At 28.4% G+C, this 13527-nt stretch overlaps 1 protein-coding gene across 1 annotated transcript; it reads right to left on the bottom strand.

Annotated features, from left to right (window-relative positions):
* Nucleotides 1–8993: 8993 nt before the first annotated feature.
* On the bottom strand, nucleotides 8994–10484 carry LOC123294849 (60S ribosomal protein L14). Its single transcript, XM_044876024.1, has 4 exons — nucleotides 10353–10484; nucleotides 9993–10094; nucleotides 9534–9728; nucleotides 8994–9344 (listed from the first exon to the last, which is right to left on the bottom strand). The coding sequence occupies exons 1-4, from the start codon at nucleotides 10353–10355 to the stop codon at nucleotides 9036–9038; spliced, it is 609 nt and encodes a 202-aa protein (XP_044731959.1). The 5' UTR covers nucleotides 10356–10484; the 3' UTR covers nucleotides 8994–9035.
* Between the last annotated feature and the right edge of the window lie 3043 nt (nucleotides 10485–13527).

Raw genomic sequence — 13527 nt, 5'->3', positions numbered from 1 at the left:
TTCCACAGTAATTTAAGTCAATTAAATTTGAAATGAACAAAAATTCAATGAAAATGATTTTGTTTCATCTGTTATAAGATGAAATCAATTATATTTTGAAATGAAGTATTGTTATTTCTCGTAATATTTCAAATCAGATTTTTATAACGGGTTTATTTAGATTCAATTCATACATGAATACAAATTTATTCATTAGAACAATCGAAAAGATTAGGCTTGAATTGGAAAACGTTTCCTGATTAAAGAGAACTATTTTTGCGTCTTATTATCAGCAATTAAGAAATTTTTCTTAAAAATATTGGCGAAGTTTTCGTTGGTACAGCATTTGAGGAAATTATAAAAATAACGATAATTACTAATCGTAATAATATTTCTTTCATATTATTACTTAAAATCAAAAATTAAGTTTTGTCTTTAACTCTGAGTTTGGGTTAACAAATTTTACTACATACATGTTATTTTTGGAGTAAAATAAATTTTGATCTGTATGACGAAAAATAATTACTAGATCAAATTTAAACCCAAGTCTCACAAGTGCTGAATTCAACGTCTGTTACAGCGTCTAAAAGTGAGTTTTAATAATTACTTCTTACGCACTTTGTAATGTAACAGCACTATTTAACACAATGTATTGTTAAAACACGTTTTAAGTGACATTTTAACGGATGATAAATTTAATGGTCGTATGGCAACGAGCTAATAAGACGTAAAAATAGTTTAGTGGAAACAATGAGTACATCTTACAAAGATTGAGTCACATTTAAAGGATTATGTTATTCCTAACATGTGAGTTTGGCTATTTCCCACATTATCCTTCGTTAGAATTATTTGTAGAATTATAACTTTTAGGTAATCATATATTTAATATCTAACTGCGTATGCAGAGCGAGAAAACTTATGAAGGACACATATCTGTCCTACACATGACTACTTAAGAATAAATTATGATAGTTCTTTTTTTTTAAATATCATTTGTTTGCCTTGTTTACAGCATAGTACATCTTTTCAATTCCTACTCATAGACTTACCCACCCATCCTTAAGAAAATACGTCTTCCGATAGTGTGAAATGTTGATGTGAAATGTTTCTCTCTCTAACTGCCTCCATTTTATTTTTCTTCAATCGTATGGAATTAATTATTAAAAATCTTAACAGAAAAATGGCTATTTCTCTAAAACAATTATTCACTTACAGATCGAAGTGACTAGTCAAAAAAGTCATCGTATGAACGTCATCTCACCAAATTGCCTCTGAATTTGAACCCTGCCTTAAACATACTTACAACTCGCTTTGTATAAAATAATTTTATAAATAGCCAAATTATCTAATTATGAATAACAAACATCCTTAATTAATTTATTTGTAAGATATCTAATAATTTAGGCTTTAGGTTTTATTAATTATTTAGCAGAATGAAATCATTGCATTTTTAGACAAGTATATATAAATAAAAAAATACCTAATAATAAATCAAATATATATTGTATATATATCTAAAAAAAATAATTTTTGTGCAATTATTAATTATTTAAATTATATTCACAAGACGAATATTCCACACTTAATTTCAAAATTTATTTTATGTACATTATTTTTTTCCCTTTTTCGTTTTTAGAAAAAGTGTATTATGTTATTTGTGGAGTATATATATATTTATAAATATTATTGTTTATAATTTTTTCAAATTTTATCTGTGCATAATATTATATTGTTTATAATAATTATTGGCCTTAGTTTAAATTTCTCTACTCTTTTAACTTAAAAAACTAAAAATCAGTATGTAATATTTTTACACATTTAGGCTGGGATTACACGAGCATCGAATCTAAGTATTACATAGTGTTAGTTGGAGCTCTAAAATTGACGTCTATATAAACTTAGCCTTACGTTTCAAAGCAAAATTAAAAGGGTATTTAAAAGTTTCCAAATTGTCCTTATTTTATGTCCACAATTCGAAAAAAGAGCACAAATTCTGAAAACAATACTGATACTTATTTTATTATATGTTTTAAGATAATTTTTTATACTTTTCATGAGCTCATAATTAAATTAGCAGGGAGCAGATCAGTATTTTGAGATCACTAACTTACTGCATTGCATCCAAAAATCTGGATAGTTGCTATTTAGATTTAGGATAAATGAAACAAAAAGCTTGGCTCTGTAGAAAATTATTTATTGAAAAATTGAAATTTTAATATACAACGAATTAAAACATCTGATTTTCTTTTTTTTTAGTTAAATATGAGACCAATTTTTTATTTAATTTAATTTTAGCTATCTCACATGTACACGCATCAAACCATTGTTAATACTTATTTATCTTAAAAAAAAATATATATACAAGTTTATAAATTTAAAAAAAAAAACAAAGAGGTGCTAATTATTAAAAAATTAATTTTTTTAATAAATAAGGTCAATAGATGATAATTTGATATTAATAGAGGATTTTAAATAATAAAACAATTATTTTAAATGTCAATACAAGCACATTCGATAGGTGAAATCAAATATCGTTAGTTCTGGTGATGAAATGATGCAAGTTGTAATATATAGGGGAGGCAGACAAGTGTGAGATTTTAAATACAGTGTAAAACAAAAACTCGACATTTTTTTAAAATTATTTGTTTACCATCTTAAAATATATTTTTAAAAAACGTAAATTTAGTTATAAATAAGTCGGATCAACCAATTAACGATTTTTTCTAGGAAATTTACATGAAAAGAAGAGTATCTAGAGAAATAGAAGCTATTCCAGGATAACTAACCACCGGCATTTGAAACATTTGATTAAATTTATATATAATTCATTTGAAAATACAATTTATGTAATTTTCTTAAATGCTTTTTTAATACGGTAAAAAATAAATTAAAGAAATTGATGAGTTTCAAAATTGCATACTTCTCTGCACCACCCTGTATATTGCTATATTGTTAGCCATGGTTACAACTAAAACGATTTCCATTACTGTGTTTATTTCTCACTAAGTACATTATTACAGTATTCAAAGTCAGACTTTTTAGTAGATAGGCGAATAATTGTCCGTTATTATTAAATCTCTAATGTCGTTTCAATGGTAACAATCTGGGATTTATTTTAAAACCTATTAAAAACTAATCGACGAAACAGTTAACAGTAATGGTGAAAGGATTTCACCCATTATACACAAAGCTAATTATTACACACGTCTGTGCTGTGATTTTTAAAAGTTGGCTTTTAAACCCAATTGTAGATGACATACCTCCTATTGTAGCTGAGATAAGCTCACGAATTATGTCATACAAGTTTTCAGCTAAGAGATGAATAAGTTTAATTAGATGAATAATTTTTATTTGTTTTATACAATGCTAATGAAACTATGAAACACATCCTGCCATAAGATATACATTATTTTTGAATAGCAATTGTCAGATACTTTGCGTTTAATTGCCAATAGTTTTATTTTTAATATCCTCATATTTGTTTGAATTTTATTTATCCAAAATTGATATAGACATATATTCTTTTGATTTATGACATTTTACAGAGAACCATTAAATTTAGTGAAATAAATGACAATTTATAGAAGTACATAACACAAAAATTAATTAATAAGTAATGTAACTGATTATTTACTTTGGAATATAAAATATTAAGACTCTACAAAATAGACAGCGATAATAAAACAGCAGACACGTGTGTACTATCTTTAATAAAACCCTCGCGAGGAAATCTATTTGTTAGAGTCTTTACATCGCTACATAATGACAGAAAGTATTTAATCCAACCATAAATTTTTTTAGGATAATAGGATAATCTACATAAAGCGTTAAGCGTTTGGTATTTTATTATCAAACATAAATATTTATTTTGCCCCCCTAAATATTTTTGCTTCATTAGATGTATCAGCTTTTTCCAGTCTTCAAAATATTTTGTATAGACACTTTCTTGTATACGCTTCACCTTTTCAACGAATTTAGCTTTATGAACTCTAATCGATTTCATACAGATACCACAGACTGGTAATTTTAGGTTGACAGGTAACGAGGTTCAACTGTGAACAATTGAAGCAGTGTGGCCAAGGATACTATATAGATTATTGGTTTATCAAGTTGGAACTATCTAACGAAGCGGGAATAAATAATGAAAACAGTTTCTAATAATTGCAAGCTTTTTAGCTAATAGATATAGATATTGCGGCACTCGAATACCTCCTTTTTTGGAAAGCATGTAAAGATAAATTACATCAGTTACAAAATAAACTTAAAAATAATTTTAGAATAATAAAAAATATTTAAAAAAAAAAGTAAATTAATTATAGAAATAAATAAATTATATATTCATTCACTCCACACATCCACTGACTGTCAGTCACATCTATGTATGAACAAGGATATTCACACAAATTACACTTATTATATTGATATTTATAAATAATATAATTGTATGTAATAATTTTTAAAAGAATTACAAAGAAAAAATAATATTCAGTGGACTGATTTTGTATTATGTTTGAAAATACTGTAGCTGTGATATATATTTAGTCTACCATAAACATGTTTTCAAGATTTAAAAAAAAAAGCTACCTTCCAAATGGCGACGACTTGCAACACATGTATAAAAAAGACATTTTTGAATGAAAACTCATGATCAATGATCCTCCCAATAGTCGAACGCATAAAATCAGGGCAAAAATAATTTAAACTGTAAATTAGTTTTATAATTTTTGTTTGTTTGTAAATTGACAATAGAACTTCCATAAATTAAAGCTCTTAACAATCAAATGAAATATTTTAATAAAGTCGTGATAGTATATACAGGGTTATGATATTTCATGAGAACGTTTTATTAATCCATGAAAATTAAACATAAATATGACTAAATAGTTACAGGTTAAAAATTTAAATTGAACAAGAGAGTTTGTTAATAAATGTTGCAAATATTCTATCAAGTTCCGCGAATATCTCGAAAACGATGGTTTTTCCGACAGAAAAAATGCAGCAATTAAGGCTTCACTTTGTTGACGAGTTAAAAAGACATACACATGCGTTAGGTCATGATAACCAAACAGAAGCCCGGACATTGCTTCTAATTTTATATTAGGTTACAAGTTAAAACTTTATTAATGCGACACACATGCATTAGTTCATCAATCAGTTCTCGTTTTGCTAAAGATTGCGATGAACAATTACGATAATCAAGTTCACCATCAATGGTGAATTTTTTAGTTATGTTTAGTCTACCAATTTTCTTCTTTACAAAATTTGTTGAAAATAGCGAGTCTGGAAATCTGTAAAAACGAAAAGTTTACCATTTTCGAATTATTTGTAAATAAACGCATTTCATGATGTTTGACAATCATGGAACATTTTCAGCATTAATTACTGAATGCTCCTTCCCGTATCTAAATTTTTAGCCTGTAATAAATCAACATAATTTATCGTAGATACAGATTGTTAATTAATTCGTTACTCACTCGACACATAATTTCATGAGTTTTGGAACTGATTTTAAAAGATTTAATAAATTTTTGCCAACTTGCTGAATGGTAGTTGAATTATTATTTTTCATCAAAATCTGTTTTTTTTTTTCTAAGAAACATAAATAATATTAATTTGTAGCATTAAATTTAAAATCAAATTTATTTTGAACAAATTATGTAGATGGTATTATATAATATTATTGCTTATTTACAATAATGAATAATTATTGATGTACACAAATTTATTATCAAATAACAGAAAACCCGGCCATCAAAAACCGTGTTTTATTTAATTAGTCACAACTTTTACTAAATCAAATTTCGATAACAATTGAGTTTTGAAAATTTATTTGTATATATATACCCTCAGATCGACGTCGAACTAATTTTACGCTTTCTTATAAGCGGAACTTATAAATTCAATACATTTTAAATTCAATTTTTGTTTAAGTATAATCTTGAAATCTTTCTTGATTATCTTCAAGCGATTAAAAATCACAGGATATTCATCAAATTCAAAATTGAATTGTTTTCGGAATATAACTAGACAAAAAAGTTGTGCCAACTTTAATGAAGCATAGGCTAGATATTTTATACGTAGATTATTTCTTTTATTTGATAATATAATTGATTATTATTATTACGTTGTTATCGAAAAAGGAATAATATTTCTGATTTCAGTTAATTTCTATAATAAAACCAAAACAAAAATTAATGATTTTGTTTTAATTTCTATGCTTTGTATATCACCCAATTCTATAGAACATATCCCTCGAGGGCTTAGACTCATCTCTGAAAAGCTACACTTAAAGCTTTTGCAAAATTTGATTCGCTTCCGCCAGACCAAAAATTCCTGTTTTGCCGCCCGTTGGATAAAAACCTTACGTCTAAGGAATAATATTTCTGATTTCAGTTAATTTCTATAATAAAACCAAAACCATAATTAGTGCTTTTGTTTTAATTTCTATGCCTTGTATATCACCCAATTCTACAGAACATAGCCCTCAAGGACTTAGACTCATCCCTGGAAAGCTACACTTAAAGCTTTTGCATAATTACGTCCGTATTAAACCTTACGTCTATATTATACATCTCAATTCATTTATTTTAACTCAATTAGATAATCAGGGCCCCCGTAAGGCGCCTATGTGCAAAAAAGTATTTTGGCGCCCCTTAAGGCATTTTGAATTATCTTTTTTTTATGGTAGGTAAGTGCTTTTTTTTTGGGCCCTTGCTTTTGGCGCCCCTAAATGCATTGCACACTTTGCACATATGGTAGCGGGGGCTCTGTAGATTACTTTTAAAGGTACACTTACTCATACACTAGCCATAAGCTATCTTTTTTAGTTTCTGATATAATGATGCTGTCTTCTTGTTCATATGTTTATGATTTCGCACTGGAGAAAAACCTTACAAATGTAGGTAAATTAAAACACAAACTGCATTTGTAAGGTTTTCCTACAGAATGAATTCATTTGTAAATATTCTACAATTCCTCCATTTCCATTCATTTCTGAAAAAATGATTATTTTAAAAACTCGAAATTATTGTACTCTAGCGGTAAACTTCTGAAGCATCAAATTTCTAATATTATTAGGTTATGAAAAAAGAAGTTTTAGATTATAAATTTCATTTTTTCAATTCGCTAAATATGAAATATTTGAAATTGGATTAAAACTTTTTTATGGATATAAAATTGTTGAAAAATATTTAAGTAGGCGCGATAAGTTTTATTCTCTATAAAAAATTGACATTATATAAATCGTTACATATTCATATCAATTCTGAGAAACTTGAAAATAATAAATTATAAATTTCGTTGGTTCTAATTTTAATTACAATTTTATTGTATTAGTTAATTACTGAAATACACCTTTGAATTTATCAAATTTTTTAATTAAGAAATGACCATGATTGTTTTGAATCCTGTACCTATTTCATATAAATTTTTAATTAAAATTAGACTCACCTTAATTAATCAGAACTAAACTTGTGCTTAGAATTCACTAATTCTAAATTTTAGGAAGCCGTAAGAAATATTTATCATTCAATGATAAATATATGACAAAAATTGGCACGTGGATTATATTAAAAATGACGTCATATATTTAATTTAAAAACTAAAACCGCAAATATTTCATATTATTCAACTATAATCGCTGTTCATTCACGTTTGAACATCTTGATAATAGAAATGAGTTCTCAAAATAAAAAAAACAAAAAGTTAGGGCCGTTGACCAAAAGACGACAATAGATTTGTTCTTAGTAACTCGAAGATTGACTATTGTGAACACCCGTTTCTAACAAAATCAATTAGCAATAATTTTTTTTTGCGTTGGTTGTCAATTTTTGGACTGAAATAGATTAATCAATAGATACGTATAATAAGGTTTTTATTTAAACTCATTCCTTTCACATCTACGCAGCTAGTTAATTGATTGAATAACAAGGGGCTATGTTATTAAAAATTTAATTTCTTTCATTCAATTTAATAAAAACATCATACTTATGAAAACAGAATGTTTTGGGTTTTTGTGCCATGAATACTACCATATGCAAGCGAGCTTTTGGATGGAGACATGGGCGTACCTACCGGGACACAGGGACTTGCCAGAAATAACACAATGCTGCCGGACACAAGCATCAATACATATCCGGGAGTTCCATTTGCGAACTGCAAGTTGCTCCTCAAAGAGGATATCTTAAAAAGAGCCAATCTCAGATGGAGGGAGGAACGTACTTGTGATACTACAAGACAGAAATGGTCTGAGTACAATCGCAGGCGTTTCGAAGATCTTATATCACTTCCAAGGGCCTCTGTTCGCAAAGTTGTTGCGGCTATTACAGGACACTGGTTGGTCGGAAGGCTTGCTGAACGCCTGGGCCTGGCAGTATATCACGACTATTGCAGGAGTTGCCACAGTGGTGAGGAGGAGGAGACAATGTCTCATCTTCTCTGTCACTGCCCAGCTCTTGTCATGAGGAGATGGACTTACTTGAGCCAGCCTCTCTTTGTCGACCTCTCCGACCTGGAGTCCGTCCACGTCAAAGCTCTCCTACTGTTCTTAAACAGCTCCAAATGGTTCATGGAGTAGTGGCCGGGGATGGGCCATCCTTTTTTGGGTATCACAACGGACCCTTATGGTCTAAGTGTGTACCACCCCAGGACAGCCATTCTTACCTAGCCTAACCTACGGGAAGGTAGGTGAGAGCAACTGCTGTCATCTGGCTCTGAGTTTACCAATGATTTGATTGGGTAAAAATATTATTGAATTTATGAAATTTTTAGATCCAAATTGTTGAATCGCCTCCATCTAGTCCAAAAATTCCAATTTTTTGCCCTTTGGTCCTAAATCATAAACCATTTTAAATCTACAATTTTAGCCCAACTCATTGGTAACTATTGATTTCATAACGATAACCATTGGTTTCTTAATGCATGTCTTGTTTAAAAAAAAATTCATAAAATTGAATAAAATTCGGCACAAAGGAAACTACGAGCTTTAAGAGCTACATAAATAATAACACGAAATATTAATTTTATATAAATATTTTTATTCATTTATTTATAACAAACTATTTTTTAGCTGGCGCTGGTTTTGCTTCAGCTTTTTTCTGTGGTTTTGCCGCTTTAGGTTGACTGGGTTTTGCTTGTTTAGCGGCTGGAGCAGCTTTAGCTTGTGCTGGGGCTGCAGCTCCTGCTACTTTCTTCTTTGCTTCCTTTTTAGGTTTAGATTTGTCACCACCTTTACATTTTCTACCATATAAGGAACCATTTCTGGATGATTTCTTCCTTAAATTGTTGAATGCTGTGGTACGAATCTTATTTCTGCGGGAACGTGCTTTACGCAATTTAAACCTATCGAAATCTCCCATAGCCGCACGCTGAAAAAGAAATATACACAATTTTTGATATCTATTCATAATAATTTGAAAAATGTTAAGGATAATTTAGAAAGCGTCAGACATGGTTTTTAACATCAAAAAATTCAGTCGGCAATTCCTATCAAGAACATGGGATCATCATTTATGGTTTAATTGTATCTCGTATGAGATATGTAAATTAATAATTACCTTCTTCTTAGCTTCAGTTTTCTTAGCCCAAACACTTTCACTCCATTTTTCATTGATTTTAGCATCATTCCATGCTTTACGTACAACTCGAGTGCTTCCAGTATACGGGAATCTTAAACGGAATTTGGTTAAATGAAGTTGGCTAAGTCTGATTTCACCACGAGCAACTTTAGTTTCTGGTCCATCGATCAAAACCTATAATACAAAACACAAACCTATTAAAAATAATAACAACAGAATATAAATTGAAACGTGCTTAAGTTTGAAATTTCAGACATGGTTTTTTAACATCAAAATGTTCAGTCGGCAATTCCTATCAAGAACATGGATCATCATACATAAAAATAGCGTAAAATAATTGATAATTTTAGTTTGTTAAGGCAACAAACTTGAATATCGATGAAGAAAAGATATTTACAATTATTAACACAAAATATGGCTATAAGAAAATCAACTTACCCGTGTTTGATCGATGACATCTACAATGCTAACCAATTTTCCTTTGTGTGGACCATCTGCAACGAGGGCCACTCGCCCTGTTTCGACGAACCTTTTGAAAGGCTAGAATACAATACTTATTATTAGAATTTGATAAACTATCAGTAATATGACAAGCGTCCATTGTAAAAATAATAACCATGTGGTTACAAAAAGGTTAACTCAATATAAACTTCCAACTTTAATTAATTAAATTAACAAATATTGATTACAATTATTTTAACTTATTTTTAAAATACTTTTTCGAATTAAAAGTAGTTTAAAAAGACGCTTTAATCTTGAATTACTTTGAATAACTGAAGAACATGTGAACGTGCTTACCATTTTTCCGGAAAAGAACTTACTTGTTAAAACTCACAACACGTTTGTGCGCTGTTGTGGTACTAAACAAGTCAAAACAGTGTCTATAATTATGAATTAAATAATTTTTAAAATAGCTCAAATTAGCAAAAATTATGAATATTTTGGTTCAAAATGGAATTATAAAAATAATCTTAAGTTTTTCAATGCATTTTTTTCAATATTTTATGAATAGTTTTTTAGTATTTGTAAAAATTTTTAATTAATAATTTAGTTGTTTTTTTCGAATTTATTCTTAAGGAATTCCAACTATTTCCATATAAATCAGTTGACAATTTATTAAATCAGTGATTCTCAAACGTAGGTGGATATGAACATTTTCGCCACGTATAATATATCCATGCCTATACTTTCAGATATGGATGACTTGTGTATTCTCATATCCGTGGATACAGTTAGTCACGGGTTGATAATTTTCTCACAGATTCACAGGGTGAGACCATGGATTGGACGTGTCTTTATAATAGGGTCGAGTTAGCACTGGTCTGCGGGTTTTTTGGCCCTTGCGTTCACCTTGTGGCTGGCTACTCTCTGTGATCCACAGGTTAAATAAAGGTACAGATATCCGTAGCGGATGATAATACCAACACCCATCAATTAATAAATTATAAATTGCCAAAAATTTATCTTTACTAAAAAATAGTATGAACAACTTCACAAAAAAGATTTGAGAACTAGCCTTGATTTGTATGCCCAATGAAAAATGTTACGTAGCTACTTAAGGTAGTTCCTCCGCGACCGTCCAGTCAAAAAGTTTTGGACTAATACTATCATTCAGTGCATTATCTGTGCTATGACTATTATACATATACCATATATTATTTTCAAAAGACTGTAGTTACTCACAATTATATATTCTATACGTATACACACACATACTTTGATATCTATCTTTACCATTAGTTTTTATATGCTTTCCACAAAAATCATCGCTAAAACGAGTTATTTATTTAAGTTTTTTATCGAAACTATATGGTAAATAATTTTTATTTTTATTTATATATTTTCTAAATATAGTATTCTACATTATATTAGTTTTTCATAGAGATGGTGGACGTCATTCATTGGTAAATAAATATAATATTTGTAAATTTGTGTATTTTTATACACTTCTCCCATGTACACGTACAAATTGCGTCACTTTTAATTGCTAATATCTCATGTATGGCATGGTAAATCATCTTCTAATTTTAACAGCAAGTGTATTATGAATTAAATATTTTATATTCTGAGTTTTGAGAAATTCTTGGAATATCACTTTCGTGTAGGTACTACCTTAAAATTATGAATTACCAAAAAAATAATTAAATGATTTATTTGATAATTGTAAAATTATCAAAGCAAAAATTTTAGCTCACTTAAGTTGATCATTATGATTTGTCCCATTCAAACGAATTTTTGAGTTTATTTGTGATTAGTTAAGTTAAGATATCGGAAATATCAAGTTTTTCATTTTTCAGTTTCAGTAATTGATACTGCAGTCATTAAATTCGAGTTTATCTTAATTGAGTTGGATTAGTATGAAACTAGAGGTAGGTATGTTTTTGAGAGTAGAATACATTATAATATTCAATTAAGAATGGATACATTTATTATTAAATCACTTAATATTACAAAATTTTAATAATATTTACAAAACAACTACAATTTTTAAATTTATTATTCTGATTCAATTATTGTCTGATATTCATTTGCAGTTCTGAAACAATGTTCAAAAATATATACTTTTTGATCTCCTAACATATGACGAGCACTTGCCCAAGGAAGTATAGTAATTCCAGTTAAAGGTACTGGTTTTAAATCTCCACCAATAAATTGTATTTGTTTCGTTTTAAATGGCACATACGTTGGTAATAGTGCGATATAATTGGATTTGTGTGTATGCCTATAAATTCGAAGTGGAAATCGACCACTAGTTATAATTAACATCAAATTAAATATTAATAAACTGGCTGTATAAATAAATAAATCCATTTCTCCACTCTGTAAAAATCCTTCCACATCTGGTTTTATTGGAACTTTTGTAATTCCAGACGGTGAATAGTAATCAACATAAAATATGATAGGAGTTACAATTGCTGTAGTTAATATACCAAACAATCGTGCTGAATAAACATAATTGTCAAAATTTGTTCTGTATATTAAATCATAATCCTCGCTAATTTTATCTCTCAATTTTAATTTAACATTTTTTTTCTTCATGCCATCAAAAAAACCTAATTGGTTTCGAAAATTGGAGAAGTTACATCTTAATGTTATTTTATGAATATTTTTCAAGTTATAAATTATAGATTTACTATTTAAAATTATTTTCTTTGTAAAAATTATCATTGTTATTTTTATTCCAAAAACTTTGGTTATAATTTTTAAATTTTTACTGATGCAATAGTTTTATATAAACTAAAATGGCTGTGTTCCATTTAATCACTGTGTAAATTCTAGTGACCACACAATACACATTATTTTGAGTAACATCCCATTTACATCATGCATAGATTAACTTATTTAATTAACTTAAAAAAGATATAAAATATGAAATTTATTTTTAAACAAAGAAAATAGTGTTGATTTATTCATTCATAACTAAAGCGATATTTTGTTTCATTATTATAAAAATTTTATTTAACGAGCGAATTAAAATAACAAATTAAATAGCCACGATTCTACCAGAGAATATATCTGTAAAATTTACTGATATAGTCTCTGATTCTACTGACTGAGCTATCCATACTTCAAACTAATAACAACAAACATAATGCTAAAATACATGTAACAGCCGGCAGCCATAAGATATCCGAACTGTCGTGAGAAACTCTATCCTTCCTCAAGCACAACAAATTCCGACCACTTTTTTCAATAACGCTTCGTGGTTTCCAAAAGAGTTTGAACTGCTTTTTTTAAAATGAAACAAGATTTTCTGTATATTGTATGTAATATAAGGATATTATGTGTTTAACTGAATTCAGCTGTGCGAAAAGAGTAATTATCTACGTAAGAAAAAGAGATTTAAAAAGTAATTATGTGCATTGAAAGTTGCACTTATTCTTTTCGATAGTTACTAATTAAGGAAATATCAAATTTTGCTCGGTTTTATTATTGCAAAAACTAAATAAATAGTAACATTTTAAGTTTCGGA

This window comes from Chrysoperla carnea, chromosome 3, assembly GCF_905475395.1.
Source record: "Chrysoperla carnea chromosome 3, inChrCarn1.1, whole genome shotgun sequence".
Taxonomy (NCBI): Eukaryota; Metazoa; Arthropoda; class Insecta; order Neuroptera; family Chrysopidae; genus Chrysoperla; species Chrysoperla carnea.
The sequence above is the reverse complement of the archived record's forward strand: the minus strand, read 5'-3'. Positions and strand labels throughout refer to the sequence as shown.